The sequence below is a fragment of the Vidua chalybeata genome, chromosome 5, assembly GCF_026979565.1.
Source record: "Vidua chalybeata isolate OUT-0048 chromosome 5, bVidCha1 merged haplotype, whole genome shotgun sequence".
Lineage (NCBI taxonomy): Eukaryota > Metazoa > Chordata > Aves > Passeriformes > Viduidae > Vidua > Vidua chalybeata.
In genome coordinates, this window is record NC_071534.1 from 72,098,448 (window position 1) to 72,122,896 (window position 24,449).

The following is a 24,449-nucleotide window of genomic DNA, read 5'->3' on the forward strand; positions in this document are numbered from 1 at the left end:
GGGAAGCATGTGCTGGATGTGTAATGGAGCGCGGGATCTGCCCCCAGAGCTGACCCGCAGCGGCCCTGGCTGCGGCAGCTCCGCTTCACATCCTGCTTTTCCCAAGTCTTGGGCGGCAGGAGGGAGAGAGGCCGCTCCCTCCTCGCCCCTGGGTGCCCTGGAGCGTGAGATTGGATTACTCCACTTGGCAGGCACACGGCTTTGGGCTGCTCCTGCCGAGGAGACATCCAGGAGCTGGGAGCCGGGAGAGGCCGGGGCCGCGCGCTGGGACGTTCCCAGGGGCTTTGCTGTGCCCTGGCGATCCTTGGTGTCTGCTCGGATCTGAATTCCTTAAATCCTGCTCTCCCTCCAGCCCAGGCAAAGAGGGCTGGAGTGGGACCAGCTCCTGCCTCCCTCTGCAGCTCCGGGGATGCGTGGGACTGGGATAAGGTTGGATAAGCAGCCGTGGGAGCCTTTTGGAGTGGGGGGACTGGGTTGTGCTGGGAGCAGGCAGGGGAAGGTTCCTGTCCTGCCAGTGGGAATATCCAGCGGCTCCACTCAGCTGGGCTGGAGAACTGGGAATGTTAAACTCGTGTGTCCTGAGCACCACTGGGATCCTCCCGCCCCCTCCGCCTGGAGCCAGGCTGGGAATGCTGGCAGTGCCCAGCCTGGAGAGGAGAAGGTTCCAGGGAGAGCTCAGAGCCCCTGGCAGGGCCTAAAGGGGCTCCAGGAGAGCTGCAGAGGGACTGGGGACAAGGCCTGCAGGGACAGGACACAGGGAATGGCTCCCACTGCCAGAGGGCAGGGATGGATGGGAGATTGGGAATTAGGAATTCCTGGCTGGGCTGGAATTGCCAGAGCAGCTGGGGCTGCCCCTGGATCCCTGGCAGTGCCCCAGGCCAGGCTGGGCACTGGGACTGGAGCAGCCTGGGACAGTGGGAGGTGTCCCTGCCATGGCAGGGGTGGCACTGCAGGGGCTCTGAGCTCCCTTCTCACCCAACCCATTCCAGGATTCCCTGACTTTATGATCCTGATTAGTTTGCTCCCACCATGGATAGTCCTTGCTCTCTCCTCCCTGAGCCTCATCCCTTGTCCAGTGTCCAGCTGGTGCTCCTGCCCCTCTGGAATTGCCTCTGGAATGAAACCCAGGGGGCTGAGCCCTGGCACAGGACACACACGGCTGGCAGTGCCCTGGTGTGCCACATGTCACCATCCCAGGAGTCACATTCCCCTGGTGACAGCCGGGATGGGGCTGGAGCTGCTCACTGTGCTGGGGATGGGAGTCAGGGTGGCAGAGCCGCTGTCACGGCGGCACCTGGCCCTTGGTGTGCCCAGGTAGCTGCTGTCCCCACGCTCAGCGCTGTCTCTGTCCCCAGGTGATGCAGGTGCTCAACGCCGACGCCATCGTGGTGAAGCTCAACTCCGGGGACCACAAAACCATTCACCTGTCCAGCATCCGGCCACCGCGGCTCGAGGGGGACAGCACCCAGGTGACACTGCGGGGACAGGGCACAGGGAGGGGACAGCGCCCAGGTGACACTGCGGGGACAGGGCACAGGGAGGGGACAGCGCCCAGGTGACACTGCGGGGACAGGGCACAGGGAGGGGACAGCGCCCAGGTGACACTGCGGGGACAGGGCACAGGGAGGGGACAGCACCTGGGGACACTGCGGGGACAGGGCACAGGGAGGGGACAGCACCTGGGGACAGGGCACAGGGAGGGGACAGCACCCAGGGGACACTGAGGGGACAGGGCACAGGGAGGGGACAGCGCCCAGGTGACACTGCGGGGACAGGGCACAGGGAGGGGACAGCACCTGGGGACACTGCGGGGACAGGGCACAGGGAGGGGACAGCACCTGGGGACAGGGCACAGGGAGGGGACAGCACCCAGGGGACACTGCGGGGACAGGGCACAGGGAGGGGACAGCGCCCAGGTGACACTGAGGGGACAGGGCACAGGGAGGGGACAGCACCTGGGGACACTGCGGGGACAGGGCACAGGGAGGGGACAGCGCCTGGGGACACTGCAGGGACAGGGAGGGGATGGGAATGGGCTGGGCAGGGGGCCGGGGTCGGCTCTGTTGAGACCCCTCTTGTGGAGCTCCTGCTCCCTCTGGGATGACCAGGCCCCCTTTCCCTTCCTGTGGGAGCCCATCCCATGGGATGCAGGAGGCCTGGGAAGGGCTGAACACGCACTGGTGGCTGCAGGGAGACGGATCCGTCCCTCTCCTCCTGCCTCAGTTTCCCCTCTGTTCTGTGGGTGCTCCCAGCTGGGGGCGTGGGAAGTTCCTTAGGGATATGTGTCCCTGTGGCCTCGCGCCGTCCGTGGGGCAGGCAAGGGAGGCTGCGCCGCTGCTGGAGGTGATTGCGAGCGGGTGAATCCTCGGTTCTCCTGCCCCTGGGCCGTGGGGCTGGCCGGGGTCCGGGAGCGCTCCCCACACCCCGGAGGAGCAGCTGCTGTGTCCTCGGCTCCAAGGGACGCCGGGGCCGGCTCGTGACCGGCGGCGTCAGGGTCCGATGGGTTCTGGAATGTTTGGAAGGGTTGGAAAAGGCCGCATTGTTCTCGCACAGTTTGGTCCCTGCTCTCTGTGTTTGAGGCTCTGTCAGGCCGGCGCCGCTGGAGCCGGATCCGAGCGCGCGGCAGGGACATGAAAGCACCGGGATGAGCTGGGATTGAGCACAGGGAGCGCCCTTGACCCTTTTTCCTGGGCCGGGAAACGGGATGTGGCTCCGGACGTGCGGCACACGCTGAGCGCCCTTGACCCTGCCCGGAGCTCTGGGGCTGTGCCAGGAGCTGGGATGAGGGATCAGTCCCTGTGTCACACACGGAGTGTCCCTGACTCCGCTTGGAGCTGTGCAGGATGAGAGATCAGTCCCTGTGTCACACACGGAGTGTCCCTGACTCCGCTTGGAGCTGTGCAGGATGAGGATCAGTCCCTGTGTCACACACGGAGTGTCCCTGACTCCGCTCGGAGCTCCGGGGCTGTGCAGGATGAGGATCAGTCCCTGTGTCACACACGGAGTGTCCCTGACTCCGCTTGGAGCTGTGCAGGATGAGGATCAGTCCCTGTGTCACACACGGAGTGTCCCTGACTCCGCTCGGAGCTCGGAGCTGTGCTGGAAACTGGGATGAGGGATCACTCCCTGTGTCACAAAGTCTCCTTCATCCCCTCACTGCTCCGGAGCTGCTCCAGGAGCTGGGATGAGGGATCGGTCCCTCTGTCACACAGAGTGTCCTTGACCCTGCTTACAGCCTTGGAGCTGTTCCAGAAACCAGGATGAGGGATTGATCCCTCTTCACTGAGTCTCCACCCCACTCAGAGCTCCGGAGCTGCTCCGGGAGCCAGGATGTGGCTCCAATCCCTGTGTCCCTTTCTGGGACAGCGCTGTGGTGCAGGAGCCGGGCACTTCCCGCTGTCTCCCGGTGATCCCAGTCCAGCAGGGGCTCCTCAGGGCAGGGATTTATCCCCGTGCTGCTGCTGTTCCCTCTGTTACTCCATTCCCTCCATGGCTGATGCGCTCGGAGCTGTGGGATCACGGAGCTCCCGAGACGCTCGGAGCGCCTGCCTTGTTCCTGGCACATCCCTCCTCCTCCTCCTCTTCCTCCAGCGCCTCTGGAGATGCTGGGAAGGCTCCTGGGAGGGCTCCTGCCCGTGCACATGATGGGGGCCGAGCCAGGATTGCTCCAAACCCACCTTTTCCAGGCTGTTTTCCATCCTGGAGCACCACGGGCCGGCCTGGCCGTGCCGATGGGTGACAGCTCCCGAGGTGACCCCGCGTTGCTGAGGGAACGGGAATTTGGAAATTCCTGCCTCCCTGCATGCCGCCTCGTTCTGGCCACACGCAATTATGGATACCTTCCCAGATCGGCCTCTTCCCGCTGCTCCTCTGGCATCAGCTCGGCGGGGCTGGGCGCTGCCGCGAGCCGGGGGCTTGGGGGAGCAGCGGGAGCAGCGGGATCTCCTCTGGAGCGGCCGCAGTCTCCAAGGAGACTGCAGGCAGGCAGCGGCCCGCCCGCCGCGCCGCCGGGTGGATCCGCTGCCAAATCCTCCCGGGTCCGGCCCCGGAACGCGCCCGGCGCTCGGCTCCTCCCGAATTCCGGGAGCTCCCGGGGGACCCCGCAGCGTGGGCTCTGTGCCCCCGAATCCAGGGTGTCCCTGTGCATCCCTGGCAGCCCGAGGTGACATCCCGGCACCCCGACGTCACATCCCAGCACCCCAGGGTCACATCCCAGCACCCCAGGGTCACATCCCAGTGCCACATCCCAGCACTCCAGTGTCCCATCCCAGCATCCCGAGGTCACATCCCAGCATCCCGAGGTCCCATCCCAGCACCCCAAGGTCCCATCCCAGCACCCCAGGGTCACATCCCAGCACCCCAGTGTCACATCCCAGCACCCCAAGGTCACATCTCAGCACATCAGTGCCACATCCCAGCACTCCAATGTCACATCCCAGCATTCCAGGGTCCCATCCCAGCCCCCCAGGGTCACATCCCAGCACCCTGAGGTCCCCGGATTGCCGTGTGTGGCTGCTCTGTGTCTGCCCCTGTCTGTTCCCATGGATTGGGAACAGCATTTGGAATCAGCTGCGCCTTTAGGGCACATCCAGGGTTTGTTGGAGGCGGGGTTCTGCTGCCAGATCCCCTCGGGAAGGGTGAAATTCCCGGTCCTCAGAGGAAGAGCTGCTTCCCTCTGCTTCCTCCTCCTCCTCCTCCTCCTCGGGCTGGTCCTGGCTCTGGGTCTGTGCCAGCCCTGCCCTGGGCACACAGCCTGGGAGGTTTTGTGTCCTTTACTGGTCCCAGTTCTGCCCCACCAGAGTCTCCTCGAGGTCCCTCTGGCCTGGGATGCTCCCGTTAAATCCCAATTATTTCTCCCTGGGTTTCATCCTTCCGTAGCTCTGTCATGTTTCCGTCCCTGGTGCTGTCATTAATTACCTGGCAGTGCAATTAATGATGGGTTTGCTCCTCCCTTCCACACCAGCAGTTAAAATTATGGAAAAAACATCCAAGAATTCCACAAGGGACCAAACCCACCCCCGCTGGGGCTCAGGGTGGGGACCCCCATCCCGGCTGCCATTCCAGAGGTGGATCCGGAGCTCAGGGAGTGTGCACACATCTGTTTATGGATCAAATATCAGCATGGACATCTCTCCCATGCTGGAAGTCTGTGGAATGTGTCAGGATTTGCAGAAAATCCATGGGAATATTTATAAAATCCGAGTATTTATTGAAAATCCACCACTGGAGGGGTCTGGGCTCTGTTCCCAGGGACAGGAGGAGAGGGAACGGCCTCAGGCTGGGCCAGGGGAGGCTCGGGGTGGACATCAGCAGGAATTTCCCCATGGAAAGGGGGTCAGGCCTTGGAAGGGGAAATTTGGAGCCCCCATTCCTGGAGGTGTCTGAGGAATTCCTGGATGTGGCTCTCAGGGCTTTGGGCTGGGGACAAGGTGGGAATCAGGCACAGCAGCTTGGACTCAGTGACCTTGGAGGGCTTTCCCAGCCTCAGTGGTCCTGGGATCCATATAAATTCTAGGAACATACATGCCTTTATTTAATACAAAGTATCCAATGTATAAAATACAACTTAGAGCTGATTCCAGGAAGGCTTTTCCCCTCAGTGCCCCTTTGTGGGCTCTTCCCACCCCCTCATCCCTGCTGGAGCGGGAGCACCGGGATATCACAGCTCCGTCGGGAATCCCATCCCGACCTGCCGAGCGCTAATTGCTGCTCCCACGGCTCCGGATGGAGGAGATGGAAAGTGACAGACGGAAAATGGAGTGTGATGGGATCCTGCAGCCTTTCATCTCCAGCCTTTCATCTCCCAGTGTTGGATGAATCCCGGGAGCGACGGCCGGGAACGTCCCCAGCGCTCTGTCCGGGAACGTCGCGGATCGGGATGGAGATGGATCTCCCACTGCTGCACGGGTGCCATGTGCTGTGAAACAGCTGGAAAACCTCACCTGGATGGTTGGAATCTTCATCAGGATAGCTGGAAACTCACTGGGATGGCTGGAAACTCACTGGAATGGCTGGAAACTCTCACTGGGATGGTTGGAAACTCACTGGGATGGCTGGAAACTCTTACTGGGAAGGCTGGAAACTCACTGGAATGGCTGGAAACTCCCTGGGAAGGCTGGAATCTCCCCCTGGGAAGGCTGGACCCTCTCCCTGGGATGCAGCCCCCATCTGGGGCTGTGAACATGGGATGTTCCAATCCTTGGGATGCTCCAGGTGCCTGTGGATGTGGGAAGCTGTTCCCGAGGTGCTGCTGGCACCCAGCGCTCAGCCCCTGAGCCCTGTGCTGGGGTTTGGGATCCGTCCATTCTGGAGCCGGATCCATCCTGCTCCCTGGAGCACTTTGCTGGCCTTGGATCCATCCAGAGGCAGAGCTGAGCCGTGTCTGGCAGTTCCATGGGATGGAGGAAGAGCCAGTTCCCAGGAAGAGCAAGGAGGGCTCAGACCTGCTGGATCCAGCTGTGGTGATTCTGCCTCAGAGCTCGGTGGCACCTGGGTGTCGGTGCCACCACTGTTCCCGGAGTTTGGGACATTTCCATTCCCTTTTCCAGTCACCAGCTCGTTCCCTTGGACAGCCACATTCCAGGGCTCATCAGCCGCTCCGGCGGAATTTTCTGGATTGCGGCAGTTGCAGCACAAATCTGCTCCAATCCCCAATTTATCTAAATTGATCTCTTAATTGGGAATTCTCTGGAGGAGGGGGAGTCGAGCACATGGATCCTGATTCAACGGGAGGAGCAGGGAACAAGCAGCCTGCTGGGGGTGTGCTGGGAGCTGGGGAGCTGGAACTGGGGCAGTGCCCCCGGCCGGAGCAGGGACGTGGAGGCTGCCAGGGCTCGGGGGTTTGGGAGCTTTTGGGAGCCCTGGAAGTGGGATTGGGAGCAGAGATATCCCAGCTCCTTTCCCAGCTGCTCCAGGACTCCCTCATCCCACCTGCACAGCTGAGATCAGGCTGGCACTGCAGGTGTGGGATTTCTCCAGGGATTGTCGTGACGGCCCTGGGACACTTCCAGATTTCTTTTCCAGGGATGTAAAGCTGAGGCTCTCTGGTTTTCCATGTTTCCCTTGGATGGCAGCTCATTCCTGTCCCTCTGCCCCACACCAGTGCTGGGCAGGGATCCCGGGCCCCTCTGGCCAGGATTTGGGATGAGGGATCCTGGTGCTCTGCCTGCTCTGGCCTCTGGAGCGACAGGAGCCTCCCAGAGCTGCCACCACCCCGGCAGGGAAAAGCTGGCGGCACAGGAAAGCTGGAAATGGCTTCAGAAAGAGGGAGAACAGATGGATTTGGGCTCGGATATTTTTTTCCCAGCTCTCAGTGGAGCTGCATGCAGGTTCCTTGGCTTTCTGCTGTGATTCCAAAGGCAGGGAGCTGCTGGATCATCCAGGCCCCACTCCTGCGGGACCCTCACAGCCAGGGATTGGCATCCCGGCTGGAATGTGGGACATTCCAGGGTGCTCCCGGGGGTGGTGCCAGGTGGGATTCCCGTGGCTGTGTCTGGCTCTCCGGACACTCTGTGTCCTGCAGATCCCAGTGACTCCAGGGCTCCGGTGCTCCGGGGTTCCAGTTGCTCTTGAAGGTCCCGGGGTTTGAGTCCTGGATTCAGGATTTTTGCGTGCCGGGAATGTCGTGGCCGCTCCGTGTTCCTCGTTCCCTTGGGAGGGGTGGTGGATGTGGCTGCTCATCCTGCCGCATTCCAGCAGATTCAGGGAGTGTTTTACCCACACCTGTCAAAGCTGGTGCTTCCTCTGCTCCTTTCCCTGTGCCTCGCTGGCTCCTGGGATATTTCTGTGGGATTGGAAGAGCTCTGTACCAGCGACCTGCCTGGAGCTCTGCCAGCCCCGCCGGAGGCAGCAAGGGCAGGAGTGACCTTGGGCCCAAGGGCAGCCCGGCCCCTGGAGCTCAGCTTTTGAGGCTGTTCCAGTTGGATTTATAACCCTGCAGGAGAACTGGGATAGGAGCTGGGAAAGATCCCATCCCACCCATTTTTAGCAATCCCAGCTGCTCCATCCCTGGAAAAGAGCTGCTGCTCCCGGCTCTGAGCCACCCTGGATACCCATGGAGAGCCTGGGGCGCCGTGGGCGCCCGGTCCCGCTCGGTGTGTGCCGCTCGACAGATGGTCTGCAGGTGTCCGCCGGGAGCTTTTCCAGGGAGCAGCCAGCTGGATTTTGGGAAGAGGGCGGCTGCACGGCTTGGCAGCGCCTTGCCGGGAGCTGGGAACGTTCCTCAGGCCCTGCAGAGGCTGCGCTGGCACCCTCGGGAGCGCGGGCGATGCCACAGCCCTGCCAGGCGAGGGCTGGGAGGAGGGGCTGGCACAGGGAGCGTTTTCCAGGCGGGAATGGCTGGGTGGGCTCTGCCAAACCCTCTGCAGGGATGGAGGCGCCGGCACAAATCCCCGGGGCTGCGATGCTGTGTCCGCCCCTGGATCCCTGGCAGCGCCCAGGGCCAGGCTGGACACTGGGGCTGGAGCAGCCTGGGACAGTGGGAGGTGTCCCTGCCATGGCAGGGGTGGCACTGGACGGTCCCTAAGACCCCTTCCCACCCAACCCATTCCGTGATCCTTCTGGTAACGAGCCTGGAGGAACCGGGGATCCCCAGCTGGGCTGAGCCCCCCCCCGTGTCCCCGCCTTGTTGTCCTTGTCCCTGTGGGTGCCGTGAGGACAGTCCAGGGAGCCGTTCCCGCGGATGCGGGGGTTGAATCCGAGGCCGCGGCCCGCTGGGAATGCCGGGCGGGATGCGCGCGGAGCAGGTCGCGGCTGCGATTTGTGGCGCAGGGTTTGTACTACACAAATTGCTCCGCACTCAACGAGCATGAAAGATTAACGAGGAACAAAGCCATGAACTCATCCGGGCCCGCTCCCGCTAAATTACAGCTACAGGGATCACGGCAGCTCATCCACGGGTTGTGTAACCGAACTGATTTGCCGGCGTGGCCGGCGCGGAGCCGCCCCGGCTCCGAGTGCTCCGCACGCGACTTTAATGGATTCTAAATATTGGCAGAGCCAGGGAGAGGAGGCGCGGGGGCACCGGAGTTCCCGGATCAATATTTAATGGGAGCTGCAGTCGCTTCCAGGGAGAAGACGAGTGCAGTCAGCATGTTCTGGGAACCTGGAGTGTGCCCTCCGGGCAGCAAGTGCTGCGCCGGGAAAACTGATTCGCTTGCATCTGCGGCTGCCGAGCCTCCTGCCGCTCCCAAAGTCATTCCTGCCTGGAAAAGCAGCCCTTCGGTGCTTAACCCGCGCCTCTGGACTGCGGCACCGCGGCTCCCGGCAGCGCAGGGTGTTAAATTCCAGCTGGGGGGCGTTCCAGGGAAGGGCTCCGCTTTGCCTCCGGAGCGTTTTCCCTGCCCGGCCGCGAGCAAATGTCCAAACGCACAGAGCCGGCTCCCAGGGGAGCTGCCAGTGCCAGGTACAAGGCCTGCTCCGGGTTGGACTCATTTGCGAGCTGGCACAGTTGGGTTCCTGTATGGATTACAGCTGCTGGCATCCCAGGAAATTGCTCATGGCTCAGAGAGCAGCAGCTCGGCAGCGAAACGGGAACAGACTCCAGCCCGGAGCGCTGGAGCGGCAGCAGCGGCAGCAGGAGCCGGGCTGGTGCTGGAGCAGCCGGCCGGCCCCGCAGCCGGCCGGGAAGCTGGGCAGGAGCTTGCCAGCAATTATGGAGCAGCTTTTCCATGAGGCAGCAGCTCCGGGAGGCCCCGGGGCCGCGCTGCTCCGAGCAGGCCCCGCTCAGCCCATCTGCTGCCGCCGAAACCTGGCTCTGCCGCGTGGCAGGAATAATCCCCGGAGAGCGGGCTGTGCTGAGATCCTTCCCCAGCCGCTTCCCGCTAAGTGCTGCAATTCCTCTGTTGTAATTCCTGCCTGGTGTTGTGACACCAATGCTTGGAGGGAGATCCAGGCACCTGCCAGCTCGCATTCCCGGGGATGCTGCTCCAGCCTCGTGCGCTCCGGGAGCCGCTCCAGAGGTTTGGTCCGTGCCCAGCCCCGGCTGTTTCTCGCTCGGCTGGATGAGCGTGAAAACGCTGCTGGGAGAGCGGAGCTTTGACCTTCTGAGCTCCTCGGGAGCTGCTGGAATTCCTCAGCGCATGGAAAATTGCACTGGATTGGAGCAGCGCCTCGGTCCTGGCACAGAGCTGAGCTCTGCAATTAATGCTCCGGCCCTTGTGCCTCGGGAATCGATCCCTGATTTTAGTGTGGGATGAGCCCCTGCACTGGCTCCGTTCCCATCTCCCAGCTCCGGAGCCTCTGCTCCGGGTGGGAAGCAGGCACGGCTCCGGCATCGCCCCGACCCTGCCCGGTCACCAGCGCGGGTGGCCGAGGGGACACTGGGGACAGAGCTGGGCCACACGGTGCCATCACCAGTGGGGCAGGGAGGGGACAGGAGCGGCTCCATCCGCACATGACAGGACAGGGAAGCTCCGGCCCCAAGGCCTGGCCCAGGCTCACATCCCACTCCCCAGTTCCCGGCTCGGGGCGGTCACAGGGGGTCCCAGCCGGGCCAGGGCTCCGTGTTTATCCCAGGGCACCCATCCCTCTGTGCTCAGGAGTGGGAGCTGGGAGCCTCCCCAGCCCCGGCAGCGCTCGGGGGTTGGAGCCGTGGGAGCAGTGGGAACACCCCCATTCCTGCACCTCTGCCGGCGCCGCTCCCAGAATCGGGAATCATGAATATTCCCCCTCCATTAGCACCGGCTGCATTTAGTGCCAGACATTTGGAGACGTGACGGATGGATGGGATGGACGGGGGATGGATTGGGAACATCCCTCACTGGCACCTGCAGCCCCCCCAGTCCCTTCCCCCAGCTCGAGTTCCTGGACTCCTGTGGCACCGGCCATCCTTGGGGACACTGGGAGCACCTCAGAACCTCCCAAAATTCCCAGTGCAAGTAGCAAAGCCATGAGGACCCTCGGAAAGGGCTTTCTGTGGAGGATCTGCCCTGGATCTGCAGGGCTTGGTGGTGAGGAAGGGCTGGGCCCCTCCTGGCACAGGGGTGGCGTGGCCTGGCATGGCCCCAGGGTCACCGTGGGTGTGCTGGAGGTGACCTGGGCCATGCCAGGGACTGGGGCTGGACCAGGGATCCTGTCTGTGCCATGGACCATGGATCCATGCTGCCTGTGCCAGGGATCCTGTCTGTGCCTTGGATAATGGATCCATCCTGCCTGTGCCAGGGATCCTGTGCCGTGGCTGATGGATCCATCCTGCCTGTGCCAGGGATCCTGTCTGTGCCTTGGATAATGGATCCATGCTGCCTGTGCCAGGGATCCTGTCTGTGCCATGGACCATGGATCCATGCTGCCTGTGCCAGGGATCCTGTGCCGTGGCTGATGGATCCATCCTGCCTGTGCCAGGGATCCTGTCTGTGCCTTGGATAATGGATCCATCCTGTCTGTGCCAGGGATCCTGTCTGTGCCATGGACCATGGATCCATGCTGCCTGTGCCAGGGATCCTGTCTGTGCCTGTGCCTGGCTGACGGATCCATCCTGCCTTTTCCCCGGACCCGCCGGCACAGCGCAGCCCCCTGGGGATGGCAAGGGGGTCTCAGAGTGTCCTGTGAGCAGGGCAGGGGTGACAGTGATGGTGACAATGACGCTGATGGTGACAGCTCCGAGTGTCCCCTATCCCAGGCCCCGCAGAGGGGAGGCAGCTCCATCCTTCAAAGCTCTTCCCTCGCTGCTGCCGGCCCCGCTGTCCTACTTTTCTCCAGCTGCTTTTCCTCCTTCCCTCCGTCACGTGCGGGTGGGCTTGGAGCGCTCCGGTGCAGCTCTGGCTCCCCAGGCTGGGCTCTGAGCTGGGCTCTGAGCTGGGCTCTGAGCTGCTCCCACATTCCAGCGCTCCCCATTCCTGCCCTGACCCTGCTCAGGGTCCCGGTGCCCGCGGGGTTGTGCGGGAGGATCCACGGGAATGAAACCCGCCGGGAGCGGGGACAAAAGGGGCCGGGGGTGAGTCCCCTCCCACGCGACCCCAAATCCAGGGCAGGGAGGGCTTGAAGGGACAGCCCCGCTCCGCATCCCTCAGGGTCTGCAGTTATCCTCTGAAATCCGGGATAACAGCAGGGACAGTGTGGAGCTCTTCCCGGAGCCCTGAAATGGCCGTGCCTGGCAGCAGCTGCCGCCTCCGTCCTCGTCCCTGTCCCCGGTCCCGTCCCCTTGGTGACGGTTTTAGGAAGCAGAGGCATCTCCCGGTGTCACAGTGTCCCGCAGCCGGGCCCTGGGTTGGGATCATCCCTGTTCCGGGAACGCTGACCCCGTTTTCCCTCTCTGTGGGAGCGGAGCAGCCAAAACGCCGCTGGATTCCCAAATCCACGTGGCCCTCGGAGCCACAACCCCAATGCCTGCAAAGCCACATCCCGAGGCTGCTGCAGCCGGATTCTGGGCTGAGGGAGCCTGGAACCAGCATCTCCCACCATGGCAGGGCTTGGGATGCATCCCCTAATTCCAGGTACCCAGTTTGGGATGCAGTGCCCAGTTCCAGGTGCCCACTTTGGGGTGTCCAGGATGCCTCCCCCAGTTCCAAGCGCCCAGTTTGGGATGCCTGGAATGCCGTGCCCCAGTTCCAGGTGCCTGCTGCTGAGGATCTGCATTCCAGCAGCCAAAGGGTATTCAGCAAAAATCCAGCTTCTGTGATTTCCACCTTTTTCTGGGCAGTTCGTTCCTGAGGGAGACGCAGGCTGAGGATGGATGAATTCCAGCGGCTGGGACAAGAACCCTGCGGCAGCAGAGCCGTGTCTCCCGTTTATCTGGGATAACCTGGATGCCTGGAGCAGGGGTGCTGCTGGCACAGCTTTTCCAGGGATCTCAGCCTCCCTGGGAGCAGCTCTTCCGGGGCTGCCGGGGAAGTCGGACTCGCTTAACGCCGAGTTCCAGCGTTGCGGTGGGGAAATGACGAAGGGAAAACCACAAATGATCTGTGGAAGGAGCGGATATTTTGGGATGTCTCAATTTCCTCATCAGCCCCGGAGAGGGGGCAGCGAGCCAAGCGCTGCCGGATGATGAATCCCCCGGGAGCAGGCAGCGCCGTGCCCGGATGATTCCCCCATTAATTCCCTGGAAAGGGCCCTGCCCACCCTGCTGCCCCCACAGAGGGGTTTGGGGCCGGGCTGGGGCTGGCACGGAGCTGCCAGCGGGGTTAAAGCCCCTCGGGAAGCTCCCGTCAGCACCCCAGCCCAAATTCAGGGACTCTCCCAGTTCTTCCTCAGCCAGGAATGTTGGAATCATAAAACCATGGAATGGGTTGGGTGGGAAGGGACCCCAAAGCCCCTGCAGTGCCACCCCTGCCATGGCAGGGACACCTCCCACTGTCCCAGGCTGCTCCAGCCCCAGTGCTCAGCCTGGCCTGGGGCACTGCCAGGGATGCAGGGGCAGCCCCAGCTGCTCTGGCAATTCCAGCACAGCCAGGAATTCCCAATTCCCAAGATCCCATCCAGCCCTGCCCTCTGGCAGTGGGAGCCATTCCCTGTGTCCTGTCCCTGCAGGCCTGAGCTCTCTCTGGAGCCTTCTGCTCTCCACCCTGGGACAGTGGGAGGTGTCCCTGCCCACGTCAGGGATGGCACTGAAGGGGCTGTGAGGTCTCTTCCCACCCAACTCGTTCCCTGATTCCCAGATTCTATAATTTATAACTTTATTATTTCTAGTTCTCCGTCGTGCTGAAGCAGCCCCGGTTATTTCTGTGCCGTCGCTTCCATCGTTCCCCGCCGTTCCCATTTGTCCTGCGGCGTTCCTGCTCCAGCTCCTGGCGGAGCCCGGGCTCCCTGGGCCTTCATCCCTGCCCAGGATGATGAGGATGGTCATGCACAGCGTGTCCTGGAGCGAGCAGGGAGCAGAGCCTGGCATGGGAGCACCAATCCCGCTGGAGCCGGGGCTGTCCCGCTCCGGGCTCTCGGGGTCGCAGTTCCGACCCCAACTTTGTCCTGACCACAGGGTCCTGTAGCCCCCATTTGGGGTCCTGTCCCACCCATTTGGGGTTCTGTACCCTCCTTTGGCATCCTGTAGCTCCCTTTGGGGTCTCCCAGCTGGAATGTTGATGCCATGGAGCTGCTGGGGGAGGACTTGGTGCAGCTCCAGTTGTGTTTGGAAGTGGGGGCGGTCCCCAGTCCTGAGGGGACAGAGCTGTGCCCACAGTGCCAGCCATGCTGTGGGGGCATCCCAAGCCCCTGGGGCGCTCCAGGCTGGGGCAGGGGGGCTGGAGAGCTGGGAAAGGCCCTGGGGTGCTGTGCCAGCGGCTGGGCACGAGCCCAGGGTGGCCAGCGGGGCAGGAGGCCGATGGCCCCTGGGCTGTGGCAGCCCCGGTGTGGGCACAGCCCCAGGGCAGGGACTGTCCCCTGTGCTGGCCCTGCTGAGGGACCCCCTGGAATCGTGGGGGCAGCTCCGGGCCCCTCCTGCCAGGAGAGCCCTGGAGGGGCTGGAGAGGGTCCAGGGAACGGAGCTGGGAAGGGGCTGGAGCCCCAGGAGAGGCCGAGGGAGCTGGGAAGGGGCTGAGCCTGGAGCAAAGGAGGCTCAGGGGGGACCTTGTGGCTCTGCACAAGTCCCTGGCAGGAGGGGACAGCCGGGGGGGTCGGGCTGTGCTCCAGGGAACAGGGACAGGAGGAGAGGGAACGGCCTCAGGCTGGGCCAGGGGAGGTCAGGGGGGATTTTGGGGAAATTCCTCCTGGAAAGGGCTGTCCAGCACTGGCGCAGGGCTGGAGTCCCCATCCCTGGAGGGATTCCAGAGCTGTGTGGATGTGGCATCTGGGGACAGGTCAGCAGTGGCCTTGGCAGTGCTGGGAGCGGTTGGACTCGATGGGCTCTGAGCCTTTTCCAGCATCAGTTGTCCCACGGCTCTCAAGCCGTGCTGTCCTTCTCCCAGCAGCCCCTGGCTGTGCCCTCTGTCCCCCGGGGCCATCAGAGCCTCCAGCGCCGGCCGGCTCCCATCGCTCGAGTGGCTCTCGGGGATTGCAGCGGCTGCAAGTGAGGGCAAGGGGGGAGCGGGAGCAGGAGAGGCTGGAGAGGCTGGAGAAGCCAAGTGCCCACTTGAGGCGTCCTTCCTTGAACAAGCACCTGCCTGGGGCTGCCTGCGAATGTCACCGGGAGCTGCTCATCCCTGTCCCCGTGCGTGGCACATCCCCGCAGTCCTCAGGGCTGTCACTGCCCCGGGGCCGCGGCCGCTCCCGGTGTCATTCCCAGCCCTGCCGGGCTCCTGGGACGCCGGGAAGGAGCCGCGGGAGCGGCGCCGGGCCCGGGCGGAGCGGACCTTCCCGGGCTGCGACGTGGAGCAGCCGCTCCCGAGCGCTCCTGCTGCTCCTGCCACCGCCCCGCCGGCCCCGGGATGGATCTCCGGGGTGGATTCCCCACCCGGCACATCCCAGGCGGGTTCAGCCGAGGGTGAAGCGTGCCGTGACACCGCTGATGAGCCATCGCCTTCCCTGCTTTGGGAGCAGGAGCTCTCTGGATCCCTGGGGACTCTCCTGCTCTGGGTGGCAGCAGCACTCGGCTCTGCCCCGGCCCAAGGCCCCACCCTGGGGGCCCTGGGGGCTGCAGTGTCCCAGGGTCCCCCTCCCGGCGCTGGCGTTTCCAGCTGGCAGCTCCCGCTCTCCTCCCGCTCATTCCGCCCTGGCACTGGGAGTTGATTAGCTCTGCTAATTACTTTACAAATAATGAGCTTCCCTAATTGCGCTGGCAGGGGTGGGGGGGCTCTCCCCACCTGCCATCCCACAGTGCCACTGGGCTCTGGGTCCCCTCGGCTCCACTGGGGACCCCCCTTGAGTGTTGGCACCCAGAATTCTGGGAAAAAACCCCGAAACCTTGGCATGGGGAGCTGGGAGCTCTGGCTCATCCCGGGGGGATCGGGCCATTCCCCATGCTCTGAGCACCCCAGATCAGTGGGATGCGTGTTCCAGACGCTGCCTGTTCCTTGTCGTGGCCTCTGGGATGGATCTCCGGGATGGATTTCCCACCTGGCACATCCCAGGCGGGTTCAGCCGAGGGTGAAGCGTGGCGTGACACCGCTGATGAGCCATTGCCCCTTCCCTGCTTTGGCTTCCTGGGAGCAGGAGCCTGCCACTCCATGGATTCCCAGGAGCCTCTCATGCTCCGGGTGGAATCCTTCTCCCTCAAGGGGGATGGAGCAGGTTCCCCCCACCCTGGGATCCGTCAGGGGCTGCAGAGTCCCTGGGGAGTCCTGGAATGTGGAGCTGGATTTGCCATCCCAGGTGTTTTCACTGCCCCAGCTGTGACTGCATCCATCATCACCCCCACCCTGTGCCCTTGGGAAAGGGCAGGGGCTGGAGCGGGACCCCCGGCAGCTGGGAATGGCAGCACTCCATGGTCAGTCCTCCCCTGGAATTCTGGCAGTGGATACAGCCCGCTGCTTCCCTGGAAGCAGACCTTGATTAGGCCCTGCCCGGTGTAACGCTGTTAATTGGAGAGGAGAGCCGGAATTCTGTCGCCCTGTTGAGTGTTCCAGGCTGTGGGGGGTTGTTTTGGGAGGAGGGAATTCAGGGGTCTCTCATCCCCCTCCGGAGCTGCTCTGGAACCAAAAAGTGGCATTCTTGCCTGGCTTCCCCAGCCTGGGATAAAGCAGAGCATTCCCATCGAATTTGGGATTGAAATCTCCGTGTTCCGGGAGGGAAAGGAGCGGGTGCCCCCCTCCTCCGGCAGCTCCCTGAAGATGCAGCTCCGACTCCGTCGCTAATGGAGCGACATCCTCGCTGCTCACCTTTAATTAAGTGAGCCTCAGATCCCTGGGCTTAATTAACTTCTCAGTGGCTGATGACTCCCTCCAGCAGCCAAGGAGAGCCGGGACTGGCATTTCATGGAATTGTGGGATCCCAGAATGGATTGGGATGAGTTGGGTTGGGTTGGAAGGGACCTTCAAGCCCATCCAGTCCCACCACAAGCAGGGACACTTCCACTATCCCGGGCTGTTCCAAGCCCTGTCCAGCCTGGATGTGAACATTCCCGGGATGGAGCAGCCACAACTCGCGAGGGGATTCATTGTTGGGATCCAACTCCCGCCTCGGAAAATGGGTTAAACCCAACAAAATCCTTCTCCGTGTCGGAAATTGCCGGAGTTTGCCATCTGTGGAATTCCGTTAACTTCCCGCTGTTCCATTGATTATTTGTGTTTATTTGCAAAAGCTCTGCTGAGCGTCCGAGGTCTTGAACGGCTTCCCAGAGCCGTCAGCTGCTGCTTTCCCTGCGCCGGGAGTGTCGCGGCTGTGGGACAACAGAGCCGCCTTTAATGGGGGCTGACAGGGCGGCGTCGGGGCGGTTTGGGCTGGGCACTTAAACGTTCCCATTATCCAGCTCCTGGCACCGCCAGGCCGTGTGGGGAGGATTCCCAAAGGGAATTGGCGTTTTGCAGCAGCAGCAGCAGCAGCAGGATGTGAGGGCTCGGTCGGCGCCGGCACATCCGGGGCTGGAATGGTGCAGCCGTGGGTCCCAGCACAGCACCGGGGCACCTGTGCTGGTGACCCCCTTTTTGGGGTGACCTCTTCTTGGGGTGACTCCTTTTTTGGGATGGTCCCTTCGTGGGGTGGTCCCACACGGCTGCAGACCTGTCAGCTGCTCCAAAGGAGCTTTGTGGAGGGCTCAGATCCCAGCTCCATGGCACATCCAGGAGTGGCAGGATGGCACCGTGGATCCCAGCATGGCTTAGGAATGTCACTGGTGCTGTGGAGTCTGTGCTGGTTGTCCCTTTTTGGGATGGTCCCTTTTTGGGATGGTCCCTTTTGGAGGTGGTCCCAGTGGCTGCAGACCCGATGGAGCTTTGGGGAGGGCTCGGATCCCGCCTCCACGGCTCCTTCAGGAATTCCCTGCTGGCCCCCGAGCCCCCGGCACTGCTGGGAGGTGCCGGGGCCACCCAGGGCTTTGCCGTCCCGCTTCCCGCGCTCCGGCGGGATGGGATTAGGGATTTAACAGCCTGTGCCAGACAGACACTTAACTAAGCCATAAATTTGGAGTTCGTTAGTGAGGATTAATTAGTGTTTGCACAGGGCTTTGCCGTGCGGAGCCGCGCTCCGTGTCGGAGCTCTGCCGTGACCTTGGCGAGGGGGGGAGCGTCTCAGGGCCTGGATCTGTCAGATCCCACTGACAGAAGGGTCCGGAGTCACTCCGAGGATTTGGGGACTGGGAATGCTCTAGGAGCCCATGGGCAGGGGCTGGAAGTTTGGAAAGGGGGAGCTGTGCTCCCCTGGGAAGGGGCAGAGAGAGAGGCTGGTGGTGCCACAGTAGCTCCTCCATGCTTGTTCTGAGCTCCTGCAGCTCCAGGGCCTGGAGCAGCGCCTGGGATCTGCTTTGGGATCTGCTTTGGGATCTGTTTTGGGAGCCGCTGTGGGGGCAGGAGGTGCCAAAGTTCCCAGGGATCCCCTTGCTGGATCCATCCCGTTCCCATCCCCGGTGCCGGCAGGGCTGCGCAGTGCAGGCGGAGGAGGGAACGTCTCCAAGGAGCAGCCTGGGAATGAGCGGCGTCAAGGACAATAAACTCTGCCAAAGCCTCGTTCATTAGGGAGGATCCGAGTGCCGCCGCCTGTGTCCCCCCTCCCTCTCCGTCTGACTCCGCTCCATTTCCAGCTCCTTTGGCCTGATCTCCCTCTTTTCCATTATTTCCTCCCCAGCTCGGGGAGGTGTGAGGGGGCCATGCCCACGGCACCGTGGCGGCGAGCAGAGCGACTGCCCAGGGCCATCCCCCACCGGGGCTGGCTTGGGTTGGGCTGGGTTGGGTTGGGTCATGCTGGGTCCTGTTGGGTCACTTTGGGTCACTTTGGGTCACTTCATGTTGGGTCACGTTGGGTTACATTGGGTTGTGTTGGGTCACTTTGGGTCACTTTGGGTCACTTCATGTTGGGTCACGTTGGGTTACATTGGGTTGTGTTGGGTCACTTTGGGTCACTTCATGTTGGGTCACGTTGAGTTACGCTGAGTTGGGTCACACTGGGTTGTGTTGGGTCACTTTGGGTCATGTTGGGTCACTTTGGGTCACGTTGAGTCACACTGGGTCGTGTTGGGTTGTGTTGGATTGCGTCGGGTCGAATTCCCATTTCCCTTGGGAGTCTCCCCTTTTTGCTCAGCCTTTGCAGGGATGTGACTCCAGGAGATGCCCTTGGACAGGGGCCAGGACACACTGGGGGGGTCACCCTGGTCACCCCCACCCCAAATTGCCATCATCCCGTTCCCTCCTGGAGCTGTCGCTCAGGGATGCCCGACCTGGCCCCACGAGGCTGCCGGCACCTGGGGGACGTCGGGATTATCCCGGGGTCCCCTCGGGGTTCAGTGGAGCCTGAACTGGGATGTGGAATTGGGTGGGGCCCTGGGAGAGGGAATCCCCTGACCTGAGTCCCCTCTCTCGGCAGGACAAGAACAGGAAGCTGAGGCCCCTCTACGACATTCCCTACATGTTCGAGGCCCGGGAATTCCTGCGCAAGAAGCTCATCGGGAAGAAGGTACGGAAATGAGGCTGGGATGAGGTTGAGGATGAGGGGAAAAGGGATGGGACAGGGCTGAGGATGAGGGAATGAAGGAGGGGATGAGTCTGATGCCGGTGCTGCATGTGGCTCCTTGGGAAATTCCAGGATGCCCCCAAGCCTGCAGTGCCCCTCGAGGTGTTGCACTCCCCATTTCCCAGGAATTCCGCCTCACTTCTCCCTTTGTTTCCCCGGAGTATTTTCCGAGGCTGGTTCAGAGCAATTCCGGGAATGAGGAATGTGTTAACCAGCGGAGTGAAAGCTCCAGATGCAATTTTCCAATGCTCATAAAACAGTCAAATAAAATCAATTCCCTTCATGGCGCGGCCGTCGCTGCTCGTCGGGGCTGCTTCGGTGCCTAATTGGATCTTTCCAGCTCGGAGCCTGCCTGGGTAGTCCGAAAAAATAGGGAAAGGGGAAAAGAACAGCTTGGAAGATTTTTTTAATGGGAAATCTAGTGCTTCCTGGAGTTGGAAAATAATGTGGGAGTGTTGTTGGGATTTGTGATGGGAGCACTGGGTCTGGAATGGGATTGTGGCACCTCAGAGCGGTCCCAGTTTGAGCCATTCCGGGGTTACTGGTGCCAGTTTTCTGCCATCCGCCGTTGCTGTGCTCTGTGTTGGATCAGGGGTTGGAATTGCCTCTGGCACTGGGTGCCTTTGGAGGGTGACTTTGGGGATATCTGGGATTCCAGGGTGTTCTGGGATTAAGGGAGCTCAGCCTGCCCTGGCTGTTCTGAGGATTTGTGGGATTCCAAGGAGTTCTGGAATTAGGGGAGCTCAACCTGCCCTGGTTCCTGGCCTGCCTCAGGAGCTCCGTCCATCCCCATCACTCTGGGGCTCATCCTTATGGATCCTGTCCCTGTGCCTTGGGAGGCTCCTCATGGACACATCCCAGCCCATCCCAGCCCATCCCAATGGACGCAGCACCCACCCCCGGGGCGTGGCACTGGTCCCTGGAATGTCCCATCCCAGGGCAGGGACCGTGCTTGGGGCAGATCCCTCAGATGCCCCATCCTGGCGCAATGGGAACCTGGGAGGTCCCAGCACCCATCCCGGCTCCTCATGGCCATTCCCAGCTCCAGGGGGTTGGGATTCACCGGCAGTCACTGGTCTTACTGGGGGTGTTGCTCTTCCAGCACATCCTGCTCCAGTGCTGTGGGCAGGAGCCTCGAGGGATGGGATTTGGATCTCTCAGAGCTCTCCTGGAGCTCCTGCTGCCTGTTCCATCCATCCCAACATTCCCAAGGGATTTCCAGCTCCGGCTGCTCCAGAGCCAGCCCCAGTTCATGACTGAAACACACCCTGAGTTTCATCCCAAAATTACGATGCCAGATTCCATCCCATCCCATCCCATCCCATCCCATCCCATCCCATCCCATCCCATCCCATCCCATCCCATCCCATCCTGCTGGAGCGCTGGGTCAGCCCTGACATTGCTTTCCAAAATAATTCCCTCTGGAGAGAGCACCGAGGGGGGATGAGGAAGGATCCATCCCTGTTGTGGCTGCCACAGCTCCATCTCCTCCATTTCCTGTTGGGAGAGGAGCTGGGATGTGGGAGCCCACCTGTGAATTCCCTGCTCCCTGGGAAGAGATGGAAGGCAATGTATTTCCCTCTTTCCCTCTCATTCCTGAGCAGCAGGAGTTTTCCAGGCTGGGATTTTCCTGGCACAGAAGGGCTGGATTTGGGGATTTTGGCTCTTGTGCCAGAGCCTCTCCCTGCGCCGCTGTGTCCTTCCCAGCCGCTGGAATTTGCCCGGCGGTGTGGGATGAACCGGAGCCAGCGCCCGGCTGCCCAGGCCACTATGGATTTGTGGAATAAATCCGTGGAGCGTGTCGGGAAGGGCCGGCTCCTCCGCCCATCGATCGCGCTGCGCCGTGGAGCGGCTCCGGATAATTGCGCCGGGCGCGGGAGATGGATCGTGGCTCTTCCCTAATTAACTCTGGGATTAATCGCTCGGATGGGGGGAGCCGGCAAGGGAGAGCTCCGGGATGAATATTCCCTGTGCATGGAAGCGCTGCCGCCCTGCCCTTGCCAGCTGCTCGGGGGAAAGAAATGAGGGGCTCCCTGGGGTGTCCCAGGATGCCATCCTTGTGCCTCATCCCTGTGTCCCATCGTGTCCCATCTCTGTGTCCCATCCCTGTATCCCATCCTGTCCCATCCCTGTGTCCCATCCTTGTGCCTCATCCCTGTGTCCCATCCCTTTGTCCCATCCCTGTGCCTTATCCCTGTGTCCCATCGTGTCCCATCTCTGTGTCCCATCCCTGTATCCCATCCCTGTGTCCCATCCTGTCCCATCCCTGTGTCCCATCCCTGTGTCCCATCCCTCTGTCCCATCCTGTCCCATCCTGTCCCATCCTTGTGCCTCATCCCTGTGTCCCATCCCTGTGTCCCATCCTGTCCCATCCCTGTGTCCCATCTTGTCCCATCCCTGTATTCCATCCCTGTGTCCCATCCCTGTGTCCCATCCCTGTATCCCATCCCCGTGTCCCATCATTCCCACCCTCCCACCCCATCCCTCTCGGGAAAGCTGATTCCAGCCAGGAGTGCTGCCCATCTCCAGAGCCCTGAGTGGTTTCCCGATGGTTTTCCAGGGCATTCACCTGTCTGGTCCCCTCAGATGCTTCCAGGGATTCTCCTTTTGGGGTTACAACAGCAGCAATCCCAGTGCCAGCACTGCTGGGGACCAGGGCTGGGATAAAACAGGGATGGGTTTGACCAGGGAAAACCTCCCTGGGAACACAATCCCAGTCCCGGGAAGAGGGAAGGCTTTGGTAGACTGGAGGATTTTTGGAATGTCGGGCAATTTCTCCTGCATCTCGCAGGAGCTTGGAAGCTCTGGGAGAGCTCGGCACGGCAGCGATGCCCGGGGGGATTTTGGGAAGATCCCAGTTCTTAATGCAGCCGGGGCTGGGGACGGTGGGGACTCATCCCTCGGGAAGCTGCGCCGTGCCTGAGCCGGGATCCGGGATGCTGCTCCCAGGAATGTGCGGGCGCCGGGGCGGCTTTGCCAGCTCTGGAGCGTCACGGGGACGGCTGCGTCACCCGCCGCTTCCACGTGTGGAATTGGGCAGGATTTGGCTGCCGGGGAGGATTTGGCTGCTCGGAGCCGAACCGGGAGAGCTGTTGGGGAGCGCAGTTTTCCCGCCTGGATTGCGCTTGGAATCCGCGGCGTGCGCGGCTGCTGCAGTGGGCTGGGCTGGCTCCGGCACTGGGAGGGGGCAGGGGCGAACGGGATTATTCCCGGTGTAACGATCCCAAATTCAGGGACCTTTCCTTTCCCTGCATCCATCGCCCTCCCCCGACGCTTCCCAGCCCGGCACTTCCATGGTTATCCCAGTCCAAGGTCAATCCTGCCCCGGGGGTCTCCGTGGCCCCTCCGGCATCCGCTGGAGCGGGAGGGAGGAGGGAGCTCGGATCCTGCTGGATCCGCTCCTGGCGATGCCTGAGGCGCTGGAGGCTCCCGGGAGCTGCTGTGGAGCATCCTTATTCCACATCCCGGCCTTTTCCAAGAGGGATGATGGGAGGATGGAGAGGTGGAGGTGGTTAGGGAAGCGGAGCCGGCTCCCGCTCGCTATTCCCAGGAAATCCCGCTACCCGCAGCAGGATGCGGGGTGGGGGGTGCTGGGATGAGCCGGCCCTCGGGAGGGAAATCGCTGCTCCAGAGGGAAAACGCTTCCCTGGATCTGCCCCGCGGGGGTCCCCGCCGTGCCTCCTGCAGCCCCCATCCCGCCGGGATCATCCCGCACATTCCTGCTCCCAACCCCTGGCCCCCGCCAGGTCTCCGGGAACCTCCTCCGGCACGGGAGGGACACGGGGGGGGCACCCACCGCCCCGAGCCCCCCGCCAGCCCCTTCCCAACCCCCCCCCCCCCGCCCTTCCACCCGGCACGAGCTGCCGGGGAAGTAAAAATATTCCCGGGAGCGGGTGACGCCGCCGGGCCGGGAGATCCGCGGGCGGGTGGGGTATTTTTAGCCCGGCAGGTCTGGGCTGCCACCCACCCCCCATCTGTTGCCCCCGGCCCCCCCGTGTCCCCGCGGCCCCTCGGAGCCCCCCGTGGGATGAGGGAATAGCAGGGAATGGCACCGGCACGGCCCCGAGCCCACCCCGCCCTCCCCATCCCAAAGGTGGGGCTGCTCCTGACCCTTCCCGGCGGGATGAGCCCCCCTGCCCCCTCTCCAGGCAGCCCCCGGGAGGGGGTCCCTGCCCCCCCGCTTGTACCCCTGGGATGGGGACATGTCCCCACTGCCTGGGGTCCTGAGGCTGGAGCACGGGATGTGCCTGGAATGTCCCATTGTGTCCCCCCAGCCCAGACTGGGGCAGGAACTGGGACAGGACCACGGGGGGTGGCCCCCCCCCCTCCCACTTTGGGACCAGCTGGGACAGGGTGGCAGGAGCCACACCCTGGGGACAAGGAGCTGGGAACAGCTTCATTGGGACCCTGGTCCTGGGGACAGTGAGGCAGGACCCCCATCCTGGGAACAGTGTGTTGGGAACAACCTCACGGGGACCCTGATGCTGGGACAAGGCCAGGGGCCGCATCCTGGGGACCCCATCCTGTTCCCCCCATGTCCTGGCACCCCCAGCTCTGTGCTGGTGAGCCCAGGCAGTGAGTGCCGGGGTGCCAGGTCCCCATGGGTGCCAGGTCCCCATGGGTGCAGGGTCCCGTGGTGCAGGGTCCCCGTGGGTGCCAGGCCCCGTGGGTGCCAGGTCCGTGGGTGCGTCTCGTGGGTGCAGTGTCCCCGTGGGTGCAGGGTCCCGTGGGTGCAGTGTCCCCGTGGTGCAGGTCCCGTGGGTGCCAGGTCTCTGTGGGTGCAGTGTCCCCGTGGGTGCCAGGTCGTGCCGGGTCCCCGTGGGTGCAGGGTGGGTGCAGGGTCCCTGTGGGTGCAGTGTCCCCGTGGGTGCAGGTCCCCGTGGGTGCAGGGTCCCCGTGGGTGCAGGTCCCAGGTGCAGGTCCCTGTGGGTGCAGTGTCCCCGTGGGTGCCAGGTCCCGTGGGTGCCGGGTCCCCGTGGGTGCAG

At 62.8% G+C, this 24,449-nt stretch overlaps 1 protein-coding gene across 2 annotated transcripts in view; it reads left to right on the forward strand.

The window, feature by feature from the left end:
- The window catches only part of SND1 (staphylococcal nuclease and tudor domain containing 1), a 74,542-nt gene that overhangs the window by 19,860 nt on the left and 30,233 nt on the right, over positions 1-24,449 (forward strand). For both annotated transcript variants that reach the window (XM_053941980.1, XM_053941979.1), the window contains exons 10-11: positions 1,356-1,469; positions 19,318-19,407. In XM_053941980.1, coding sequence (XP_053797955.1) covers positions 1,356-1,469; positions 19,318-19,407 — 204 coding nt within the window. The remainder of the gene's footprint in view (positions 1-1,355; positions 1,470-19,317; positions 19,408-24,449) is intronic.